Genomic DNA, 26053 nt, shown 5'->3' with positions numbered 1-26053 from the left:
GTTCCACTGGAGTTTAGAAGAGTAAGGGCTGACTTGATTGAAGTATATAAGATCCTGAATGGCCTTGACAAGGTGGACGTGGAAAGGATGTTTCCTTTTGTGGGTCAGTCCAGAACTCGGGGACACTGTTTTAAAATTAGCGGTTGCCCTTATAGGACAAAGATTAGGAGAAATTTTTTCTCTTGGGGTTGTGCAACTCAGGAGCTCTCTGCCTCAGAAGGCAGTGGAAGTGAGGTCACTGAATATTTTTAAGGTAGAGGTAGATGGATTCTTGTTAGGCAAGGGAATCAAAAGTTATCAGGGGGTAGAACTCGAAACACAGTGTCGGAACTTGAAGAACAAACTGATCAGTCATGATCTTATCAAATGGCGGAGCAGGCTTGAGGGACTGAATGGCCTACTTCTGTTTTGTAGGTTCGTATGTTCATATCCATGGCTGTTTGTGGGATCTTGCTGGGTGCAAATTGGCTCCCACATCTGCATGCAAAACAACAATGATTACAGTTGAAAAGTGCTTCATTCGGTTGTGAAGTGCTTTCAGACACACACACCCTGAGGTTGTGAGCAGCACTATATACAAAGAACTTGCTTTGCTAATAAATTTGCAATTCTTCAGCTTTCCTCCATCTGCCATACTAAGTTTTCAAAAAATCATAATCCAAATGTTTACATTTAACTCAAATTGATCAACCATTTGCTTTAATTTACTGACATGTTTTAAATTTGTTTCCTTCTTTAAAAACAGTGAGAGAGAAGAGGAAGAGTAACCACATAAACCATGTAAGTGCAGTTCCTTTAGACAAGCTGTCTGTCTGCTTCACTATTGCAGACCATCAATATTTTTGTAACACTTCAGGATTTCATTCTTAAACTACAGCATTCATCAATTTAATTTCTGTCAATCCATGTGAAAACTCCCAAAATTTAACCAATCTCTTTGCAGCTAGCTGTTGGTGGGTCTGTAATATATTTCCAGCATTTTCTATCATTTTAGAATTTGATTTTTTTTCTAGCGCACACAGCAACAGTACAGATTGCTTCACATGCTGTATCTGTTGGCCCATGTTATCATTTCATTTGTATGATTAACTGAAAGTTGCGGTGTATCCACTCAGTGATGACCCTCTGGTATCCTCAGTGTTTTTACGTCTGCATCTCATATCATCCTGGGATCTTTGCAAGAAAGATTCTAAGTAGGAGGGTATTTGAAATAGTAATGGGCTGGACACTGTGCTGGACATTCTCAGGTGCATGAAAGGATTTTTGGTGCCATCTTGTGTCCAACATATGCATTTGAATTTGGAAGAAACAGATGTCAGTAGATTTTTTGCAGAGGTAATTTAAAATGGGAAGCTCTTAAACTAGCTGAACTGGACTGATATTGTGAGGTATTAAATCATTGATGCTGTGAAATCACACTTTAGGATATTAGCATACGAATGCTTAACATTTTTGCCACTGTTATTTTGATCAAGGCTTAACCCATTTATTTTAAAAATAAGTTAGCATTTCCACTAAAAGAGCAGCATTTCATAGAAGCACAAACATTTTTTCACTAATATCCCTTGGTGCATTTTCATGGTAACAGTCCTTTGCATTTGCAGCAAAATACAAGGTGAGTGTGTAGACTACCAGTATGAAAACTGAGTGGTGCACACCGCTGAGACCAGTTCACATAAGGAGCCAAGTTTGAGACTGCCCAAACCTATTTCATGTAGGAAACAGAGAGAAATCTTTTCAAGGTCTGTTCCCAGGTGTGAAAATGCAATGTAACAGCCTATTGGGCCACCCAATTACTTCCATTATAAAGAAAGGCTTTTACTTATATAGCCTATCACAACTACAGAATGTCCTAAAGCACTTTACAGCCATTGAAGTGCTTCAGAGTTATAGTTATTGTTGAAACATAGGAAATATGCTAGCATAAAAGTACATAGTAAACTGCTGTTTCGCCTGGAAGGAGTGTTTGGGGCCTGTGATGGTGAAAGGACAGGACATGTTGCATATCCTTCACTTGCACTCAAAGGGGAGTGGGTTTTGGGGGTTGATGTAAGAGTGAACCAGGGTGCTGTGGAGGGAAGGATCCCTCTGGAATGCCAAAAGGTGTGAGGAAGGTGTGATTGGTGGTAACATTACACTGGAGGTGAGAGAATTGGGAGATGTTCCTGACTCTGGGTTTGCAATATGGCAGGTCTAGAAACTGGCACTGGAGAGAGAGGCTGCACTTGCTGATGTCACAACTGCAGAGGGCACACTCCCTGCACATGCAGTTGCCGTGCCTGTGACATAACTGACAGTGGCATCCCAGGCAGTTGCCAGCATCAAAGATGGCATAGGTCTAACAAAGAATAAAAGAACACAATGCTGCTCTCACTCACCCCACTCACCGTCCCACCCTCCACCAACTCTGCACCCTGATTATCTCCCTTCTGCTTGTCACTCCCCCTTCCTTTGCCACTCCTCCCCCTTTGCCACCACACCTCCCCCCCTCCCCCCCAGCCACTCCCTAAAGGGAATGGAGAGGGGGACGCACAACAATAACGTCAGCGGCTGGAGAAGGCGCACACGTGCCATTGGATGGAGTGGGTGCCGAATTCCTGTTCGGCAGCAAGAATTACAGTGGGAGAAAAACAGCTCTGCTCTGTAACCAGGCAATTACATGGCCAAATCATTCCCAGTAGCTCAAAGCAGACTGTATGCAAATCATGTTACCACACAAATAAACTGAATGAACCAATTAACACTGTCTGGCATCCTTTTGGAATGTTGCACATTGTCTTGCACTGTTCTCCTTGTTGCTGATGTTACCCACAACAGAGGTGTGAAATGTTGTACCTCTGCATCAACTGGATAGACTTACTTAGACTTAATTTCTCCGGTCTTATGCAGGACGATGGGCAGCACAATTCCACCACTGGTCCTGGTCCATCGTGTTTTCTTTTGCTGCAGCCCAGGTGGTGTCCCACTCTTGAAAACCCTCCTTAAATGTACTTTGCCAGGTCTTCATTGTCTGGCCTTGTCTTCTTTTTCCATCTGTTGGTGTCCATTCTACTGTCAGTCAGGTGGGGTGTATGTTCAGCAGGCAAAATACATATCCTGCCAGTCTCAGTCATCTCTCTATGACGATGTCCCATAGGCACTTCTGACCAGTCCTCTGTAGCACTCCTTCATTGCTGATGCTGTTTCTCCATGCCCATTATGTAGGCAATGCTGGTGAAAGGCGTCCAACTTAGGTGATACCTTTGCTGTTCTCTTCCATGTCTCGTTGGCATAAATTACAGTTGATTCTACTATGGACATGTAGAGTTGCAGCTTCATGTCCATGCTAATGGTGTTGGACGCCCAGACCGTGTGGAGCTGCTGGAAGACTGATGCTGTTTTCCCAAATCTTGTGTGGATGTTGTTCTCTACATTGCCTTGCCTGGAAGTGTTACTTCCTAATAGGGGAAGTGATCAATGTTCTGTTGCCCAACGATGATGGGAGGGCCTTGTTGCCGTCCAGTTGTCACTGCCTTGGTTGCCTTGTAGCTGATGCGTAGGCCAACCCTGGTGCCACTACTTTCAAGACTGGTGGTCATGTCTTGGAATGCGTGATTCTAGCAAGGTGCTGTTGAGCAAAATCCAGGTCCATCATTCAGTGGTGTTGCCATGGTATGCCAAAGTCTGCAACCACCATCACCTTCCTCGTGATGAAATCAATAACCAAGAGGAAAAAGAATAGGGAGAGTATGCAGCCTTGTTGAACTACTGTGATGACGTTGAAGGAGTCTGTGGTGCCTGCAGCAGCAGCTGGAGCCATGGTATAAGGCTTTCAACATGTTACTATACCACTCTCGGATGTCGTACTATCTTGCAATTTGCCAGAGAACTGCTGATGGATGCTATCGGAAGCCTTCTTGAAACCAATGAAGTTAACAACAAGTGGCTTCTGATACTCTAGGTTCTGCTCTATGAACGTAAGAAATAGGAGCAGGAGTTGGCCATATGGCCCCTCGAACCTGCTCTGCCACTCAATACGATCATGACTGATCTTCTACCTCAACTCCATTTTCCTGCCCACTCTCCAAATCCCTTGATTATCTGAGAACAAAAATCTGTCTATCTCACTCTTAAATATAATCAATGATGGAGCATCCAGAGACCTGAGGTAGAGATTCCAAAGATTCACAACCCTTTGAGTGAAGAAATTTCTCCTCATCTCAGTCCTAAATGTTTGGCTTCTTATCCTGAAATTGTGCCTCTGTGTTCTAGATTCCCCAACTAGGGGAAACAATGTCTCAGTGTCTGTCCTGTCAGATGTTTCTGAGTTAAAGATCTGCTCGCATCATGATCGGTCACCCTAGAAATCTGCCTGTTCTTTGCGAAAGGTACTGTCTACTTCTACTTTCAATCTGTTGATGAAGACCTTGCCAGGTACTGACAGCAGTGATATGCCCCTCCAGTTGCAGTCACTGAGGTTCCCTTTCTTTGGCAGCTTTACGATTACTCTCCACCTCCAGTTTTTCAGGACAATGCCCACAGCCCAGATCTTATTGAACAGGTTCGTGAGCTTTAGTGTTCTTGCCATATTTCAATAGCCTTGCTGGTATCTCGTCAATTCTAGGTGCCTTGTTGTTCTTCATGCTCTTGAAGACTCCTTGGACCTCTGATCTTGCAATTTCTCCCAGGTTTAGGTTCAGCTGTTGAGGTGCAGAGCTGTCATTGAACTCAAATGTGGAGCTGGGCTGGTTGAGAATCTCCCAAAAGTAATCCTCCTCCTCGTCCGTCAAGAGGGTCCTACCATCCTTGCCCTTGATTGGTACAGTGGGGTTGTTTCTTGTACCAGTCAGTTCCCGTATGATCCTGTTACAGCATCTTGTTGTTCCAATTTGCTGCTTCTTGTGCCTCCCTGCCTTTTAACTCTACCTGTCCTTGTTTGTCTCTCCTGCAGCACTTCTACGTGGCTTTATCCAGTGTTCTGTATCTCTTATCAAAGGTGACTAGATATAAACAGCAAATATTCAAAAAATCTATAGTTGCTTTTCTGTTCTTCAATCATCAGCTCCTGTGGACTGGGTTTTTCTCTTTCACAGCCAGTGATGAGATCTGCCAGGTTTTGATCTCTTAGATGACCTGCTTTTCACTGGGGCTAGTTAATGTCCAGCCATAATGGCAAGAGGACAATTCACAGATCGCCATAACTAAAGTGCTACAACTAGGCCACATGCACTCAAAAGGTTAGGCCCTGCATGCTACCAATTTACAGGATGTTACATGACTAAATGTGGGAAAATGACTCTGCTCTTATACTGCATTCCAGTACAGTACTGAGGGTGTGCTCTATCTTTCAAGTATACACCATTTTCAATCACCCTCTTTGCTACTGCTTCAGGATATGATCCACAGTAATCGAGACTGCTTAGCAAGAGTGAAGCTCACTTAAGGAGTAGAAACATAGGAAAATATAAGAAGGAATAGGTCATTCGGCCCTTCGAGCCTGCTCCGCCATTCAATATGATCGTGGCTGATCCTCTATCTCAACACCATACTCCCACATTCTCCCCATACCCCTTGATGCCTTTATGGTCTAGAAATGTATCTATTTCCTTCTTAGATATATTCAGTGACTTGGCCTCCACAGCCCTCTATGGTAGAGAATTCCACAAGTTCACCACCCTCTGATTGAAGAAGTTTCTCCTCATCTCAGCCCTAAATGGCATACCTCGTATCCTGAGATTGTGACCACTTGTTCTGGACCCCCCCCAGCCAGAGGCAACATCATCCCTGCATCCGGTCTGTCCAGCACTGTCAGAAATTTATACGTTTCAATGAGATCCCCTCTCATTCTTCTAAACTCCAGTGAATACAGGCCTAGTCAGCCCAATCTCTCCTCATACAACAATCCTGCCATCCCAGGAATCAGTCTGGTGAACCTTCACTGCACTCCCTCTATGGCAAGTATATCCAAAACTTCACACAATACTCCAGGTGTGGTCTTACCAAGGCCCTGTACAGCTACAGTAAGACATCCTTGCTCCTGTACTCAAGTCCTCTCACAATGAAGGCCAACATATCGTTTGCCTTCTTAACTGCCTGCTGCACCTGCACGCTTGCTTTCAGTGATTGGTGTACAAGAACACCCAGGTCCCTTTGTACTTGAACATTTCCCAATCTATCACCATTTAAATAATACCCTGCCATTCTGTTTTTCCTACCAAAGTGGATACCTTCACACTTATCCACATTATACTGCATCTGCCATGTATTTGCCCACTCACTCAACTTGTCTAAATCGCCTTGAAATCTCTTAACATCCTCCTCACCACTCACATTCCCACCTAATTTTGTGTCATCAATATGGCTAAGTTTTGTTGCCATTTGTTTGAGAGAAGTTATCAAAATATTTGGGGGATTGTAAAGATTAAATAGCCCCTTCCTGACTCAATCAAAGGTATAGTTATATTAAAACAGAAGTGGTTCAAGAAGATAATAAAGATCCTAAGCAACTATTCCAAGAGCAACAACAACAGCAACTTGCATTTATATAGCAGTTTTAACATAGTAAAATGTCCCAAGATGCTTCACAGGAGTGATTATTAAACAAAATTTGACACCAAGCCACATAAAGAGGTGTTAGGACAAGTGACCAAAAGCTTGGCAAAGGGAAAGGTTTTAGTAGGGAATTCTTCCAGTGTCACAGCTAGTATTCCTCCCTCAAACAAAAAAAGAGCAAATGAATTGGCTGTTACTACTTGCGCGGTGTTGCTGACATAGAATAGCTTTTGCATGTACCTGCACAGTGACTCTTTGAGGTGGGTTAAGAAATTTCAATATGATATGGAGCTATAAACTGCAATTATTTATGCTGGAAATTTAAACCCTCAATGTTTGGGCTTTTGCATTATACAGGATTCATACCCACTTGTTCCGATAATGAATGTCTTGTGCTGTTTTGCAGAGACAAAGGCAAATCTTTCAGTCAAACTGATTTGATTTCATTTATTTATACAGGTATCTCCTGGTCAACTCACTAAAAAATACAGCTCATGTTCAACAATATTTATTGATGACAGTACTGTAAGCCAACCTAACCTGAAAAGCACAATTAAATGGTAGGTGATCAACAAATGAAATTTCCTTTCTGTCAGAATAGATTTAAAGTAGATGGAATTGTTGAGTTTCTTTATCTAATTAAGGGGCACTAAAAACGCAAGTGTTTTTACATAAAAATTCTTAATATGAACTGTTGTGATATATCTGAAAAATTGATCCTTTATTCAGGCATCAGCCTTGGCTCTGTGGGTAGAATGCTCATATCAGTGTCAAAAGGTTGTGGATTCAAGCCTTAGTTTTTATCAGCCCAAACAATGAGTTTATGTTATGATCGGAGGTACCCTCTTTCAGATTAAGATGTTAAACTGAGTTAGTTCCGGGCGAGTATGAAAAACCTCTTGGTACTGCTTGAAGCGGGGTTTTTCCAGTTAACTGGCCAACATTTATCTCATTGCCAGCACCACCAGGGACAGGTTAATTTATCCTTAATCTCCTTTGCTCTTTATGGGATTTTGCCATGTGCAAATTGGCTGCCGCATTTGGCTACATAACAATGATGACTGCACGTTTAAAGTAATTTGTTGGTCATAAAGTGCTTTGAGATCTCTGGAGAATATGATGGGCACTATGCCAGGCTTCTCAATCCAGTCTATTGGCAAGTTACTCATAGCATTGCATCTTATAAAGTGCAATTCAATTATTTTTTAAATACAGATGTGCATGGGTCAGTAAAAGCTCTATGAAGAAGCCTAGTTTGACTGTAACTGAGGGCGGGGGGGCTTGGTGGGGCTGGTTGAATGGCATGAATGCAATCCATCTATGGCAAAGGTTTTTTTGGGAAGGAAGATAATGGTGAGACATGGAAAATTGTATTTGTCAGGCCATAGATGGTGTAAACTTGTATTTAAATTTGGATATGTTTAAAGTTGAAATTTTAATAACTTTTATTTTCCCCTTCTAACAGCGTTACACTTGCAATATATTATCACACAAAGAACAGGTAATCTTACAGTTTCTCAAATTGTTCCTTTAAGTGCCACCAATTATCTAATGCCATTTTGTAGCAATTAGTTTGTGTGACTTCACAAGAAGTAGGGTTTTTCTACAAAGTGGATGTCACAGCATGCTGGTACTCTGCCAGTTATCCACTGTCAATTTTCAGGAAGTTAATTTTCAAAATATAATTGGTCTCTAGTGCATTGTGTTGGGTTTTGTGGCCTCCTGTCTGGTTTCCTCTACCAGTTGCCTTGCAGAGCCCTGATAACTGCCCTAAACTACCATCTGTAACGAATTTTAGTGGAGCGCAAATAAAGGATAAGGGGAGGCCTTTTCTACAATAACTTGCATTTGTGTAGGTTCTTCAGCATAGTAAAACTTTATGGTGTTTTATCAACAGTGAAGTGATGAAGGAAAAAGGGGGTCAGAATTGCCAGAATGTGGTGCTCTTGAGGGTTGTGGCTGGAGGCAGTTACAGAGATAGAGAGGGGCAAGGCCATGGAGGGATTTGAAAATGACGATGAGAATTTTAAATTGAGGCATTGCTGCACTAGAAGTAAATTTAGGTCAACAAATATAGGGGGCGGTGGGGGTGGGGGGGGTGGCGGCGTGGTGTCAGGGTGACAGATGAATGGTGCAAGTTAAGATACAGGCAGCAATTTTAGATGAGCTGAAGTTTATGAAAGGTGGAAGATGAGAGACTGGCCAGGAGAGAATTTGAGTAGTCAAATTGAGATGTGACACAGGCAGGAGTGGTTATTCTTTTAGTCGGAGGAACCTAATGCTTTTACTAACAAACACTCAAAAAGTAATGGAGGAAAAGAGCTACTTGTCTTTCCAGCCTGCCCCACACAATTCTGATGCCTCATGCATCACATTACATACATTCACCATCCCACCCAAAACCATGAAAACTCCCGGGAGTAGCAAAAAAACCCAGGCTAATTTGGGAGGTGTGAAACCTGGACATTTTCTCTCCAGCCCCTGAGGTGATTTAAACCAGTCCAGGGGATCACCACGGCCTTGATCAACATCACAGGATTGTTGCAGGCGATCTTCACCCCACCCAGCGGTTGGTTCAGTTGTTTGAAGAAATTAAGTGAATCAGCACTCACTGCATGAGCTGGCAGCTTGCTTCAGCAGTCCACTATTCTCTGGAAAAATATGAACTTCCATAACTTTTAAGAGTGATACTTGGTCCTCTCTAATCTGTTCAGTTGAAATGATTGATTTACACAAATGCATCTAGAGCCTTCATCATCTTGTAAATCTCTTTTTAAAAAAAAGATTTGCAATAATAATGAGTTCATAGCATTCAAGATAGTTCTCTAGGTGAGTATTTCAAGGAACCAAATAGGGAACAGACTGTTTTCGATTTAGTATTGTGCAACGAGAAAGGGTTAACTATTAACCTTCTAATGAAGGAGCCTCTGGGAGGAGTGATCATAATATGAAAGAATTTTATGTAGCATTTAAGAGTGATTTAGTTAAACCTGAAACTAGGGCCTTAAATCTGAACAAAGCAAACCGCATAGGTTAGACTGGGAAACTAGATTAAAAGATATGATGGTAGATAAGCAATGGGATACATTTAAATCATTAATTCATAATACACAACGAATGTATGTTCCCTCAAGGAATAAAAACCCCATGGGAAAAGTGGTCCAACGATGACTAACATGCTAAATTATAGTTAGTGTTAGGTTAAAGGAAGAGGCTTATAATGTTGCTTAAAAAAAAGAATAGCAAACCTTAGGATTGGAAGAATTTTGGAATTCAGCAAAGGAGGACCAAGAAATCGATCAAGAGAAAGTTAGAATATGAGAGTAGATTAGCAAGAGATGTGAAACAGATTATGAAAGCCTGTATAGATACATAAAAAGGAAGAGATTAGTGAAAGTAAACATGGATCCCTTAGAGACAGGAGAAATTGTAATGGAGAATAAGAAAATATCAGGGATGTTAAACAAATACTTTGTACCTGTTTTCATGGTAGAAGACACAAGCAAACTCTGAAAATAGTGGGGAACCAAGAGTCTAGTGAGAATGAGTAACAAAGAAATTAGCATGAGTTAAAGAAACAGCACTGGAGAAATGAATGGGACTAAAAGCCGACAAATCCCCTGGACCTGATGGCCTGCTTCCTAGGGTTTTAAAAAAATAGGTGGCTATGGGGATAATGAATTAATTGGTTTTGATTTTCTAAAATTCCCTAGATTCTGGAATGGTCTCCATGGATTAGAAGATAGCAAATATAACACTGCTGTCCAAAAGAGGAGGAAGAGAGAAAATAGGGAATTAACTAAAGGCCAGTTAGACTGATATCAGTATTAGCGAAAATGTTAGAATTTGGGACGTGATAAAAAGGGAATTTAGAAAATCACAACATGATTGGGCAGAGTCGATATGGATTTATGAAAGCGAAATCGTCTTTGACAAATTTGAGTTTTTTGAACATATAACTAGCATGGTAGATGAAGGAGAAACAGTGGATTTTGGCTAGTTGCATCTTCAAAAAGTACTTAATAAGGTGCCACGCAAGAAGTTATTACACAAAGTTAGAGCTCATGGAATTTGGGTTGATATATTAACATGGATTGAGGTCTGTTTAACGGGCAGAAAACAGAGTAGGGAAAAAAAGGTGTGCAGCTGTATTAGTGGGGTACTGCAAAGATCAGCGCCAAGGCCTCCGCTAGCTGCAATCGCTATCAGTGACTTGTATGAGGGGGACAGGGTGAAACGTTTGAGTTTGCTGATGATACAAAATCACCATGAGGTGGGTGCAAGGAGGTTGCCAGAGGGTTTAGGCAGGTTAGGTGATTGAGCAAGAACATAACAGGTGGAACATAGAAATGTGAAATTATCCCTTTTGGTAGGAAAAATAGAAAAGCAGAATTTATATTATGAAAGCCTGGGAAATTTTGGTAATCGGAGGGACCTGAGTGTACATGTAAAGGATCACAAAGTTAACATGCAGGTACAGCAACCAATTAGGAAAGCAAATCATAAGTTAGCCTTTAATGCAAAGGGAGTATTGTATGAGAGTAAAGAAGTCTTGACTGCGATTATAAGAAGTTCTTGGTAAGACTGTACCAGTAGTACTGAATACGGTTTTAGTCATCTTACCTAAGGAAATATATACTTGCCATAGAGGACGTACAATATAGGTTTACTAGAATGAGGGGATTGTCCTATGAGGAGAAATTGTGTAGACTAGATCCATGTTCCCTGGAGTTTAGAAGACTGAGAGACGATCTCATTGAAATATATAAAATTCTTAAGGATCTTGACAGGTTAGATGCTAGGAGGATGTTTCCCCAGGCTAGGTAATCTAGAAGTAGGGATTACAGGCTCAGAATAAGGTGATTGAGGTGAGTAGAAATTCCTTCACTTAAGGAGTTACGAATCTTCTGAATTTTTACTGCAGAGAGCTGTAGATGCTCAGTCATTGAGTATATTTAAGATAGGGTGAGAGATTGTTGGATAGTAAGGGAATCAAGACATTTGGGGATAAAAGCAAAAAACTGCGGATGCTGGAAATCCAAAACAAAAACAAAAATACCTGGAAAAACTCAGCAGGTCTGGCAGCATCTGCGGAGAGGAACACAGTTAACGTTTCAAGTCCATATGACTCTTCAACAGAACTAAGTAAAAATAGAAAAGAGGTGAAATATAAGCTGGTTTGGGGGCGGGGGGTAGAGCTGGATAGAGGGCCAGTGATAGGTGGAGATAGCCAAAAGATGTCACAGACAAAAGGACAAAGAGGTGTTGAAGGTGGTGATATTATCTAAAGGAATGTGCTAATTAAGGGTAGAAAGCAGGACAAGCAAGGTACAGATAGCCCTAATGGGGGTGGGGTGGGGTGAAGGAATCGAAATAGGCTAAAAGGTAGAGATAAAACAATGGATGGAAATACATTTAAAAATAATGGAAATAGAGAGGAAAGGAAAAATCTATATAAATTATTAGGAAAAAAAGTGGGGGGGATCGGAAAGGGGGTGGGGATGGAGGAGCGAGTTCATGATCTAAAATTGTTGAACTCAATATTTAGTCCGGAAGGCTGTAAAGTGCCTAGTCAGACTCGAAATGTTAACTGTGTTCCTCTCTGCGGATGCTGCCAGACCTGCTGAGTTTTCCCAGGTATTTTTGTTTTTGTTAAGACATTTGGGGATATTGAGGGTAGATGGAGTTGAGGTGGAAGATCAGTCATGATCTTATTGAATAGTGGAGCAGGATCGCGGGGTGAATCGTCTACTCCTGTTCTTATTTCTTATATTCTTAATAAATAAGGTGTACTTCAATACTTATAGATAATTGGACCTGGTAGGATATAATGCTGCTTTTATTTTTTTTTAAGTTGTATCCTTACTGACGCAAAAAAGTCTGTGCATCACACTCTTGGTGTCTGCATTGTCATTTGTCTCTACTGTCCTTCAGGCATGTGAAGAAGGCTAGGTCTTCACTCGCTGAAGTGGTCTACAGCAGACCTGCAAGAGAGTGGAGGCTTGTGACCATCCAGAAGACCTCTGTTTTAAAATTGCCCCTGTAAATGCTTTTAAAAATGGAATACAACAGAACAGAGTCTGGATAGGAGAACAGACTGGGCTGGGTTCAAAGATACAAGTAACGTTTTGTGCCTGTGGCAAGCTTGGGCATTCTGATACAGCAGGAGAATGGAGATGGCAAATCTAGGAGAGCAGGGCAGGCTCCAAAATTAGTTAGCTGCATCAAAGTTTTATGGAAATGAAATTACAATGTATTTGATTTGTATTCAATTTAACAGCTAGTAAAAAAAAGCCAATCATATTGAGAAGTAATAAGGATCTTCTACAGCAGCTGAAGAGCCACATGAGGCCAAATACCTGCCCCACATCTAATAGTTCATTCAACATTGAAAGCTTCATAGTCGTGACAGCAATTGCAAAAATTAACTGCAATCAGTACCTCCATGAAACACAGGGAAAAGAAAGGGGTACTCCACAAAGCATTAGCGAGAGCATATGTGATCGCCACACTTATAAAGTACTTTTGAAGTATGTTCACTGTTTCCTACATTACAACATAACTTCAAAAATACTCCATTTGTTGTAAAGCGCTTTTGAATGTCCTGAAGTTGTGAAAGGCAATTTAAGACAATTTGACACTTTTTATGTCAGGAGCAAAGGAAGCTAAAGCTGTTGTCATTGCAAAGGAAGATTAAGGGCAGGTGCAGATTCTAAAAAATGGGGGGAATTGATGAAGTTGATGTAAATATACCTTGGGCAATATCTTGAGAAGAACCAGAGTGTCCAATTATAAGCTGAAGAAGCCCCAAAGCTGTACATAGCTTGCAGAAAGATTTCCACAAGGCAGTGGATTGATTGCTAATTCAACATGCAGTTGCAGGATATGAGCTTAAGGTGGGGAAAAAATATGAAATAATCAAGCTGGTTCCTGAGGCACAGTCTGGATAACCTGATGAGCTGAACAGTAGCTTCGCATTTGAACACTCTGCTACTAATTATGTAAGTACCTTGACAGGGATCCAATCTATTCCCTTGTAAAGAAAGAATGCCAGCAATGGTCCTGTGGATTAAAAACAAATAATTGTATTATCTGCCTTGTTGGACCAGTAATAGTTCATGCCTGCATTTTTCTCCAAATCTTGGTTTCCTGCTTATGCACTGGAGATGGGGAAGTAGGGAAGGTAGGCTCTTAGGAACATTAGAACAGGTTCAAAGGATTCCTCCATTAGAACCATAGAACCATAGAAAATTTACAGCACAGAAGGAGGCCATTCGGCCCAACTTGTTCATGACAGCCCGAGGACACCCAGATGCCCTTTCTAATCCCACATTCCTGCACTCGGCCCATAGCCCTGCAGCTTACAGCAATTAAGGTGCAGATCCAGGTACTTTTTAAAAGAGTTTAAAGTTTCTGCCTCTACCACCAACCTGGGCAGCAAATTCCAGACACCCACTACCCTCTGCGTAAAAAAGTTCTTCCTCATGTCCCCCCTACACCTTCTGCCACTTATCTTGAATCTATGTCCCCGGTTCTAGAATTCTCCATCAAGGGAAACAATTTTATCCTGTCCACTCTATCTATTCCCCTCATAATTTTGTACACCTCAGTCAAGTCACCTCTCAGCCTTCTTTGTTCTAAGGAAAATAACCTCAACCTATCCAATCTCTTCTCGTAGCTACACTTTTCTAACACCGGCAACATTCTTGTAAACCTCCTCTGCACTCTCTCCAGAGCTATTACGTCCTTCCTGTAATGTGGTGGCCAGAACTGCACACAATACTCCAGTTGTGGCCTCACCAGTGTTTTATACAATTCCAACATTATATCCTTACTTTTATATTCTATAACTCTGCCGATGAAGGAGAGCATTCCATATGCCTTCTTTACAACTTTGTCTACTTGAACTGCTGCCTTCAGGGACCTGTGTACTTGTATGCCAAGATCTCTCACTGCATCTACCCCTCTTATTATATTCCCATTTATTGTGTAATCCCTGTAACTGTTTGACCTCCCTAAATGTATGACCTCACACTTCTCTATGTTAAAATCCATCTGCCACTTTACTGCCCACTCCACCAACCCATCTATATCATTTTGGAGATTATGGCTATCCTCTACACTATCCACTACTCGGCCAATCTTTGTGTCATCTGCAAATTTCCCAATCGTGCCCCCCACGTTCACGTCCAAATCTTTAATATATAACACAAACAGCAAGGGTCCCAACACCGAGCCCTGTGGAACACCACTTGAGACAACTTTCCATTCGCAAGGGCATCTATCGACCATTACCCTTTGTTTCCTGTTACAAAGCCAACCTTTTATCCAGTTTGCCACATTACCCTGAATCCCATGGGCATTAAATTACACCAAGGCTGATCTGTATCTTAATTCCATTTATCTGTCCTGGTTCTCTATCTATAAATACCCTTATTTAATTTTTAAAAAAATCAATTTTAAAATGTTTGATGAACCTACCAAACTACTCAGTAGTTTCCTAGATGCTGGTCTCAGAGTGGCATTGGCAGAGTCGTTCAGTCGAGTTGGAACTTAAAATGGAGATTGGCAAAAAAAAAGTATCTTTTTAAAAAATATATTCTGCTATAAAGATCTCAACTGGAGGGGAAGAGTACAGTTCCTCCTTTTTAGTTTGCCTCTAAAATGCTATTGTACAACTTTCACCTCCAATTTAGTTTTACCATACACACAAGTTTGACTTTTACATTAATAAGAGCAATTTAAGATAGTGATTAAGAAATCCAATAGGAAATGTGGGGGGGTGGGGGGGGTAGTGTGATTTTCTCTTGCAGAGAGCTGGCATGGATTCAACAGGCAGAATGGCCTTCTGTGCTATTATAATTCTATGATTCAGGAGAAACTTAATTGCACAGAGAATGGTTAGAGTCTGGAACTCGCTCCCGTATGGAGTAGTTGAGGTGAATAGCATATATGCTGCAAAAAGACATTTTGTCGAAGCCTTTCGCCTTGCACTCATCATTACAATCGTAAGAATACCAATGTCAGGGGAAGCAACAACTTTTATACAGGATGAGAAGAGAGCGTTGATTGGTTGACATGTGGCCTCTACCAATTAGAGTCCACTTGACAACCAATCAGCACTCTCTTCTCATACAGTATAAAGTTGTTGCTTCCCCTGACATTCATATTCTTGTGATTGCCCTGATGAGTGCAAGACGAAAGGCTTCAACAAAATGTCTTTCTTCAGCAATACTCAAGCAAATGTGCATATAAGGGAAAGCTAGATATATACATGAAGGAGAGTAAAATATAAATCTCTGTTGATAGGGCAGGCGAAGTGTGGGGCTAGGTTCATTTGGAGCATAGTCACCAGCAGAGACCATTTTGACCAAATGTCCTTTTTTATGCTGCAAAATTCTATGTAATTTGTATTTCCATAGCTCTCATGACATGCATAAAAAACATCTCGGGTAGCTTAACAAAGCAGTAGGCACTGGGTTTTACAGAAGGGCAAAAGCTTGTTTGAAATACAGAGTTTTGAGGAGGATTTAATAAGTGTGGAGCAAGGTGGCAATGCTGAGCTAAGGAGGTTCCAGAGGGTGGCAGCAAAGTGAGTTGAAGGAGCAGCAGAATTTAGATTGCAAGTAGCAAACAGGTGCTAAAAGTAGTAAATGTGATTTGTGTTCTTCCTGCAGAGATTCAGACAGATCAATAGATATTTTTGATGAGAAAAAGCACCCGTTGACTGTAAGTGCTTTTCTTTTTATTAAAGAACTGAATTCCTTGAGCTTATTGTGTAGACATAGTGGGGCTAGATGTGCTGATGATCATTCATATGCTTGTACATTGGAATGTACACAGGGCTGGAGCAGTCTAACCTGGTAAGTCTGGGCAACTCCAAAGTTCATAAAATACTGCATTTATTCAGCCATTTTGAATTTACCCTCCTATTGCCATTATTTGAAATACCAGATGACTCTTGCAATGTACTTGTTCTTCACCTTATCTTTCCAATGACATTATTACCACCCTATGAAATTGAGTCAGATTGCTTGCTGCACCCAGTTCTGACTGTTAAATAAAGGCACATATAGCTCAACGACCAAACACTCCTGTTGGAGTCGCTGGATAGTGATTGGGAGTGAGAACTCTGATTTTGTGCCATGCTAACCAGTTTATTTACTCCAGTCCATCGAGAAGATTAGATTTCAATCCATTTTTAAATTTGTTTTCTCCTGTATGAGCTGGCATGATATAATGCCACAGGATCTGCCTTGTGCAGAACTTTTGATTGTTACATGGCATTCTGCAAATGACGTGTTCTTCAAAGTAGTTACGAAATAATCTGGATTGTTTCATTTGATTCAGAGCAACGGTGGTAACAGATAGTGTTGAGTTGCTGTGTGCCAAACGTTAATGTTGCAAATCCATACCATGAGTTCCACTCCTGATTCCTTATGCATTCGCTGCAACTGGAAAGTCTGTTGTATGCAGGAGGAGGGCTGGTCCTGACTGGGCTGTGATGTTCCCCACAGCCAATTGCCCAGTTGGCACTCACTGCGCAAGCTAGCCTGTGAACAGACACCCGGGGTGAGGTGCCTGAGAATGCCATCACTGGTGGAAACTCAGCTCTAGCAATTCCCTGAACGCTGTGCCCAGATCTGTGGATAATTAGGGAAGTGTCATTTTAGTAGCCTTTGTTACGCACCCTCCAACTCTGGTTAGAGGGTCATTAGCAGAATGTTGCGCGGAAGACCTGAAAGGTGATGGGAGAGAGAAATTTTAGCCGTCATTGAACTGATTAATGAAGAGAGTCAAAGTGTAGTTCTTATTTTTGTACTGTTTTACCAATATACCTTTTTGAGATTTTGTATCTTATTACAGAGAGAAGAGGTGCCAGTAGATTATTATAAACGCGACCCAGAACATAAACATATATACCGGTTTGTAAGGACTCTCTTCGGTGCTGCCCAATTGACTGCAGAATGTGCAATAGTAACACTGGTAAGGGTGCATACATCTGTGGTACCATGCAGCACCTAATACTGTGCACCAATTGGGGACGTTGCAACAATGAGTAAACATGTAACCGATCTAAACAAAATACTCGCATTTCATTCACATTCAATTCAGCTCCTCCTTGAAAGAATTTTTTTTTTGGAAGATTCGTTTGACTCAAAATCAGTGAAGTTCCAAAATATAAGTAGTTTATAGTGTCTGTTCAATATCTCTTCAAATAAAAATCATCCTTCAGCAAAAGACAAGAGCTAAGAAGTGACAGCCTGTTCTTTTGTGCGACTGATCTTTATTTGACAATCTTCATTGCTGTCATTCCCTTCTCCAAAAAAATCTGAAAGGCGTATCCTTTTGTTTCTCTGTAGCAGCTGCAGCCAAGATTAGCAGGTACAGTTGCAACTCACAGAGCAATGTCTCTGATCGCTAGCCTTCAACCAGAATACTCCTGAACATTTCCCACACCACCAAGCTGAAGAAAGTTCCCTGCCTTGATTCCGGGATATTCCTGGGACCTAGTGTAGAAAATTGGACATTCATCAGAATTTCACCCGTTTCAAAGCTGGCATTCAGCCTGTTGTGATTCTGTCAATGGTTCTACTGCTTATGATCTTTAAACAAGAAGGGCTGTCGGTATGTCAACTCGCAGACACTTCCTCCTACCTCTCCCTGGACCATGACCCCACCACTGAACATCAAGCCATTGTTTCCAGGACTGTCACTGACCTCATCTCCTCTGGAGATCTTCCTCCCACAGCTTCCAACTTGATAGTCGCCCAACCTCGGACGGCCCGCTTCTACCTCCTACCCAAAATCCACAAACAGAACTGTCCTGGCAGACCGATCGTGTCAGCCTGTTCCTGCCCCACGGAACTCATTTCTCGTTATCTTGACTCCCTTCTCTCTCCCCTTGTCCAGTCCCTTCCCACCTACATCCGTGATTCCTCCGACACCTTACGTCACATCAACAATTTCCAGTTCCCTGGCCCCAACCGCTTCCTCTTCACCATGGATGTCCAATCCCTCTACACCTCCATCCCCCACCAGGATGGTCTGAGGGCCCTTAGCTTCTTCCTTGAACAGAGGCCCGAACAATCCCCATCCACCACTACTCTCCTCCGTCTGGCTGAACTTGTTCTCACGCTGAACAATTTCTCCTTTAACTCCTCTCACTTCCTCCAAATAAAAGCTGTGGCTATGGGTACCCGCATGGGCCCCAGCTATGCCTGTCTCTTTATGGGGTATGTGGAACATTCCTTGTTCCAGTCCTACTCCGGCCCCCTCCCACAACTCTTTCTCCGGTACATCGATGATTACTTCGGTGCTGCTTCATGCTCTCGTCGGGACCTGGAAAAATTTATTAACTTTGCTTCCAATCTCCACCCCTCCATCATTTTCACATGGTCCATCTCTGACACTTCTCTTCCCTTCCTTGACCTCTCTGTCTCAATTTCTGATGATAGACTGTCCACCAATATCCATTACAAGCCTACCGACTCCCACAGCTACCTCGACTACAGCTCCTCACACCCCGCTTCCTGTAAGGACTCCATCCCATTCTCTCAGTTCCTTCGCCTCCGTCGCATCTGTTCTGATGACGCTACCTTCAAAAACAGCTCCTCTGACATGTCCTCCTTCTTCCTTAACCGAGGTTTTCCACCCACGGTCGTTGACAGGGCCCTCAACCGTGTCCGGCCCATATCCCGCGCATCCGCCCTCACGCCTTCTCCTCCTTCCCAGAAACATGATAGGGTCCCCCTTGTCCTCACTTATCACCCCACCAGCCTCCGCATTCAAAGGATCATCCTCCGCCATTTCCGCCAACTCCAGCATGATGCCACCACCAAACACATCTTCCCTTCACCCCCCCTGGCGGCATTCCGTAGGGATCGTTCCCTCCGGGACACCCTGGTCCACTCCTCCATCACCCCCTACTCCTCAACCCCCACCTATGGCACCTCCCCATGCCCACGCAGAAGATGCAACACCTGCCCCTTCACTTCCTCTCTCCTCACCGTCCAAGGGCCCAAACACTCCTTTCAAGTGAAGCAGCATTTCACTTGCATTTCCCCTAACTTAGTCTACTGCATTCGTTGCTCCCAATGCGGTCTCCACTACATTGAAGAGACCAAACGCAAACTGGGCGACTGCTTTGCAGAACACCTGCGGTCTGTCCGCAAGAAAGACCCAAACCTCCCTGTCGCTTGCCATTTTAACACTCCACCCTGTTCTCTTGCCCACATGTCTGTCCTTGGCTTGCTGCATTGTTCCAGTGAAGCCCAACGCAAACTGGAGGAACAGCACCTCATCTTCCGACTAGGCACTTTACAGCCTTCCGGGCTGAATATTGAATTCAACAACTTTAGCTCTTAAACTCCCCCTCCCCCCATCCCCACCCCGTTTCTCCCCCCTCCCTTTTTTTTCAATAATTTATATAGATTCTTCTTTTCCCACCTATTTCCATTATTTTTAAATCTAAAACTAAAACTTTGTTAGTCTTTCCGCCCCACCACCACTAGAGCTGTACCTTCAGTATCCTGCCTTCCATTCTTAATTAGCACTTTTCTTAGATAATATCACCACCTTCAACACCTCTTTGATCCTTTTGTCTCTGACATCTTTTGATTATCTGCTCCTATCACTGCTTGCTTATCCCTACAACCACCCCACCCTCAACTTCTCTCTCCCCCCCCCCCCCCCCCCCCCCCCCCGCCCCCCCACCTTAGACCAGCTTGTATTTCACCTTTCTCCTAACTATACTCAGTTCTGCCGAAGGGTCATGAGGACTCGAAACGTTAACTGATTTCTTCTCCACCGATGCTGCCAGACCTGCTGAGTTTTTCCAGGTAATTTTGTTTTTGTGTCGGTATGTACTGCCTGTCCAAATTGTGACCGTGCCCGATATTTGAAGGTTGAGAGAGAGTGTTGGACTTATTTCACTTTAATGAAACCAAACACCTGCATGTACATAGTTACCATGTATTCATAGCATTGTAGGGACTTACATTTTTGGTAAGGGTTTCCTCCTTGTGTTTTCAGCCAGATACTGTGGTGTTTATACAGCCCCCTGCATTCACACAAAAGCACCTGTTGTTGAATCCAGTATCAATTCATCAAGCTGTTCTCTGTCGCGTTTTTCTAACCCTTCCTTTGAAAAATGAGGGTATCTGCCAACTGATCAAGTTTCAGTACTTACATAAGTTGTGCTTGATTGAAGTCTATCTATTTTTTATATAAATTATGGATGATTTTGTGCAAAGATTAGAGAAGCTGGAATTGTTCCCCTTGCAGTTTTAACAGAATGTTAAAAGGATGATTTAATAAAGGTGTTTAAAACTATGAGGGGGTTTGGTTAAATAGGGAGGAATGGTTTTCACTGGCAGAAGGGTTAATATCTAAGATAATTCATAAAAGAACCAGAGAAAGATAAGAGATTATTTTTATTGCTGAGAAAAGCAACTTGCTGTCTTAAGCTTTTCATCTTGCACTCATCAGGATAGATTGCATGATTACCAGCAGTAAAAGGAGTAACAGTTTATGCTGCATGAGAAGAGAGTGCTCATTGGATGGCAAGTGGACTCTGGTAAAGGCGTTGCCATGGAGAATGCAGCAGGGAACATTTGCTAACTTGCCAACCAATCAGTGCTCTCTTCTCAAGCAGTACAAATTGTTATTGCCTTTACTGTTGGTGATCTTGTGATCTGTACTGATGAGTGCAAGATGAAAAGCTTAGACACCATGCTGCTTTTTTCAGCAATACTCAAGATTATTTTAACAGTGAGGCATGATGATCCGGAATGCACAATCTGAAAAGGCGGCGGAAGCAGATTCAGTAACAACTTTCAAAAAGGAACTGGACATACACTTGAAAAGGAAACATTTACAGAGCTATTGGGAAAAGAGCAAGGGAAAATGGAGCTAGTTAGATAGCTCTTTCAAAGAGTTGGCACAGGCATGATGGGCCGAATGGTTGGTCTCCTGTGTAAGATTCTATTCTATAAAAGATTCTATTCTTTCAGAATCCAAATATATTTGAATTTTTGTTTGTAAAGTTATGCATTGAGTTTTATATAATTTGAAGTGTTAGAGTGGTTGACTCATTTGAGTCCATTAGTCTGAGGTTTGAGTGTTGAGGCACGTGGAGATACTAGCTTTCGTATTTTTTTAAACCTCACCACTAGGTGGTACTATTGCTTCCCTGCAGTATATTTTAGCTAACATGACAAGTATATCTGCCAACTTGCACCGTAAATTTGGACCATCTATTTTAAATAGTTCAGTTTTTGTTAAATTTACATTGGATTTACAGCAGAGAAACAGGCCATTTGGCTCAACTGTTGTATGTTAGTTCCACCCTTCTTCAACTAACCCTATCACATCTTTCTATTTCATTCTCCTTCATGTACTTACCTAACTTCCTCTTAAATTAGTCTATGCTATTTTCCTCAACTACTCCCATGTGGCCGCAAGTTCCACATCCTAACCACACTAAGGCTAAAGAAGTTTTTTCTGATTCTTTACAAGTAAATTTTATCACCTTCTATCTAACAGCTCATTTGCACTGCAGATCATTTTCGTATGGAACACTTTGTGTTAACACAAACGGTTGCCTATGTGCCACCTCACCTACTTAATTTCCAATTCTCTTTCAACAGTTTGCAGACCCACCCCCCTCACACAGCAGTTTCTCCCCCCTCCTTCCCATCCTGCTGTCTAAGTGTTAGCTCGCACAGTGACAACATTCTCGTCTCTCAGCCAGAGGGTAGAAGAGACCAGTGGGCCCAAATGCTGCCCCAGAATCATGAGTGCACATTCCAATGCAGCACTGAGGGAGTGCAGCATCGCCAGAGGTGGCCGTCCCGGGCAAGACGCCAAACCAATTTACCCTACTAGGCAATCATAAAAGATCCCATTAGCACCACTCGATAAAGAGCAGTAAACCCCCCACCCCCAGTATTTGGCCAATATCCATTGCCTAACAAACATTTGATACTTCATTGAAGGTAATAAATTTTGGTGGGAAGAATGAGAAGAGACAATGCAAGATAAATTGATACAATTTTTAAGGGGTTGTAAGAACAGAGAGACCTGGGGATGTTAATGCGTAAATCTTTAAATTAGCAGGGCAGGTTAGCAAAGCAGTTAATAAAGCATCTAGGATCCTGGGTTTTATAATTAGGGGCATACAGTACAGAAGCCAGAATGTTATGCTAATCCTAGTATGTTACCCCATCTGATGTGTCTAATTCTGGGCACCATACTTTAGTAAGGGACGTGAAGGTTTTGAAGGGAATGCAGAAGTGATTTACTAGCTTAGTTCCAGGGATGAAGGAATACAGTAATGTGGATATACTGGAGAACTGGGATTGTTCTCCTTAGAGCAGAGAAGGGTAAGAGGAAATTTGGTAAAGGTGTTTGAAGCCATGAAGGGTTTAGATAAATAAAGAGCAACTGTCTGCAATGGCTGAAGGGTCAATAATCAGAAAGCACAGATTTAAGGTGATTGGCTGAATAGCATGAGGAAATGATGCCATTCAGAAGTAGTTTTCAAAAGGCAATTGAATAAATTATTGAAGGAGAAAAGAATTGCAGGAATATGGGGAAAGAGCCAGGATTGCTCTTCATAAGAGTCAGCGCAGACTCGATGGGCCAAATGTCCGCCTTGTATGCTGTACTGTTCTGTTCTGATCCTCTGACTGATTTGCATGCTTTGAATTATACTAGAGACTGACCCTAGTACATGCAACCTAGGTAAGGCACCACAGCAGCCACAGAAATGGAGCACTTTTAAGAGATTTTTGGATAAAATCATATTACCTCTTCCTTTCTGAACTGTACAGCTCCCAGTTAAGTGTCTACCTCTATATTTCTTTCCTAATATCATTATGTATTGTGGACTCTGTTGCAAGAGAGTATAGATAATTTTGTCTCTTTTTCTGATTTAAAATATTGTTTTGGAATGAATTTTTATTTATCAGCAAAAGTAAGTGGATAGACTAGGATCACCTGGTCTCTTCTAGCTTTTGTTTTTAACAAGGATATGACAGCACATTAGCTAGGAATATAAAAACAAGACTGTAAGACCTGTTATTAGTATATCAAAAGGAAACTTGTAAATGTTGATGTTTAGAGAGACTTGGGTGCGCTCGTTCAAGGAACTCAGAAAGTTAGCAACTAGGGGGAGATGGTGGCATAGTGATAATGTCACTGGGCTAGTACTCCAGAGGATTAGGCTAATGATCTGGAGATATGGGTTCAAATCCCACTACAGCAGCTGGTAGAATATAAAATCAGGAGTTGAAAGCTAGCCTCAATAATAGGACTGCAAAACTATTGTCGATTGTTGTAAGAACCCACCTGTTTCACTAATGTCTTTTAAGGAAGGAAACTGCCATCCTTACCTGGTCTGGCCTACATGTGACTCCAGATCCACAGTAATGTGGTTGACTCTTAACTGCCCTCTGAAGTGGCACTCAGTTCAAGGGCAATTAGGGATGAGCAACAAATGCGACCTTGCTAATGACGCCCACATCCCATGAAATAATTTTTTAAAAACCACAGCAAGCAAGTAGGAAGGCATATGGTATGCTGGTCTTTATTGCAAGACCAAGGTTTGGAGTAAATTGGAATAGAGAAGTCTTGATACAATTGTACAGGGCTTTGGTGAGAGCATACCTAGAGTATTGTGTGCAGTTTTGGTCTCCATATTTAAGGAAAGCGAGGACATAGGACTTAAGAACAGAAGTAGGCCATTTGGCTCTTCGAGTATAAACTTGCATTGGATGCAGTAAATCGAAGGTTCACTAAATTGGTCCCTAGGATGGGAGGGTTGTCTTAGGATGGGAGGGTTGTCTTACGATGGGAGACTGAATAAATTGGGCCTACATTCTCTGGAGTTTAGAATGAGAGGTGATCTTATTGAAGCATTACAAGGTTCTGAAAGAGCTTGATCGACCATGATCGTATTGAATGGCGGAGCAGGCTCGACAGGCCATATGGTCTACTCCTACTCCCATCTCTTACGTTGAGCACGGGCCCTTAGACATAAACACATAGTATCATCTGGAATCCACTCAAAGCACATGGTGGGAAAGAGAAACGATGACCTGTCTCCGAATTATGCTTTAATATGTATTATTACCGTAACCAGAATTCTTCACTACATTGTAACATATGGTCGAGAATGTTTGCAAAGGAACTGATTATATGATTAATAAACTTTCAAAAAAAAGTAGAGTAGAATTCACTTGGTGACTGGTGAGTTGATCTTCATAAAATCATCTGCACCTGTTGTACTGCACCTAGTAGCTCTTGTTTTCTTTCTCGCCTCTTTTTCCTTCCCTGTGTCGATGACTCGCACTGGCTCTTCTCAAATTGTGTTCACCCTCAAAATTACATGACCAGAAAGCTCCATTCTTGGCCTCCGTTGGTTCAGTTGACCTGCATTGGGCACTGCAGTTACACTCAGTGCGCCAGGCAAGGGATTGTTCCTGCTTCTGATTGTAAATAAGTGCGCTCTTCTGGGAAGAGCATGTAAATGTCTGGCTGTTCTCTCACCAAGCAATAAGCTTGCCGGCATTGGCATAACTGGAGCATTTATGCTTTTGCATGAAAGAAGGTCTTGTGGACAAGATAGAATAAAGCTACTGGTTCATACAGAACTTTGTCCCAACAGGAAATTGTCCCTTTAGGAGAAGAAAGGGAGCAAGGTGCAGGGAAGAGAGGGGGTGATGGGGAAAAGAAATGAAGGCACAATCTAATGTATAGAAGTTACTGCAGCCATCTTTTTGTGATGCACTATCCTAAGCTGAGAAATTAGGTGTTGATTTGTTTCGAGGCCGTCTGATATTCCAACAATGAAAGCAGCAGCTGAGAGAAGCACATTTGGCTTGGGGTGGCCTGCTCTTTCTTTATTTGAAATATTTGTTTTTCTTATTTATATTTTGCCTCCTCGGGCCAAGAAGCCTGGTCAGCAATCTGGCCTGCCTTTCTATCTCCATCGCTTGAAGCTGTTGCAAGCATTTAAGTTTCAACTCTCATTCTCCTCTCCTTCCCTGTGGTGGGAAAGTATTTGATCTTCTCTTGCTTCCTATGGGTGGTGTAACTAAAGGAAGTTGGTTTGTTGTGAATGCAGCCTCAAATCCACATCATTCAATGGTACAAAGTGTTGGAGTTGCACAATGATGTGGCATTTTATTTTTATGTTTTTTCATTCTTTTACCCTTTTAGGTCACCATGCACCACTACCCAAACAAGCAGGCATACCACTCCTTGGCTACTGCAGTTCTTATGCACTGAGGCCTCTGCCAAGAAACCTACAAGAGCAGACCAGTTTGTCTTGGCCTCTGTTCTTTCTCCCGTTCCCACCACCTTTGGGCAGCACAACAGAAACAGAGGGCTACTGGAGTGGGAAATTGTAGGCACAACCCTAGATTCTCCCACTTCAAGGTGTAGTGCAACAGTGTGCTTTGAGTGCCACATCTATACATACCTGAATAACCCTTGCTGCAAGGAAATGCTTGGGCTT

General features: G+C 42.1%; 1 protein-coding gene across 1 annotated transcript in view; it reads left to right on the top strand.

Annotated features, from left to right (window-relative positions):
• ccnyl1 (cyclin Y-like 1) overlaps positions 1–26053 on the top strand; it is a 71928-nt gene that overhangs the window by 38096 nt on the left and 7779 nt on the right. The window contains exons 3-7 of the mRNA XM_078551545.1: positions 746–780; positions 6991–7091; positions 7997–8032; positions 16209–16260; positions 17398–17517. Coding sequence (XP_078407671.1) covers positions 746–780; positions 6991–7091; positions 7997–8032; positions 16209–16260; positions 17398–17517 — 344 coding nt within the window. The remainder of the gene's footprint in view (positions 1–745; positions 781–6990; positions 7092–7996; positions 8033–16208; positions 16261–17397; positions 17518–26053) is intronic.

This window comes from Cetorhinus maximus, chromosome 11, assembly GCF_964194155.1.
Source record: "Cetorhinus maximus chromosome 11, sCetMax3.hap1.1, whole genome shotgun sequence".
NCBI classification, from domain to species: Eukaryota; Metazoa; Chordata; class Chondrichthyes; order Lamniformes; family Cetorhinidae; genus Cetorhinus; species Cetorhinus maximus.
The sequence above is the reverse complement of the archived record's forward strand: the minus strand, read 5'-3'. Positions and strand labels throughout refer to the sequence as shown.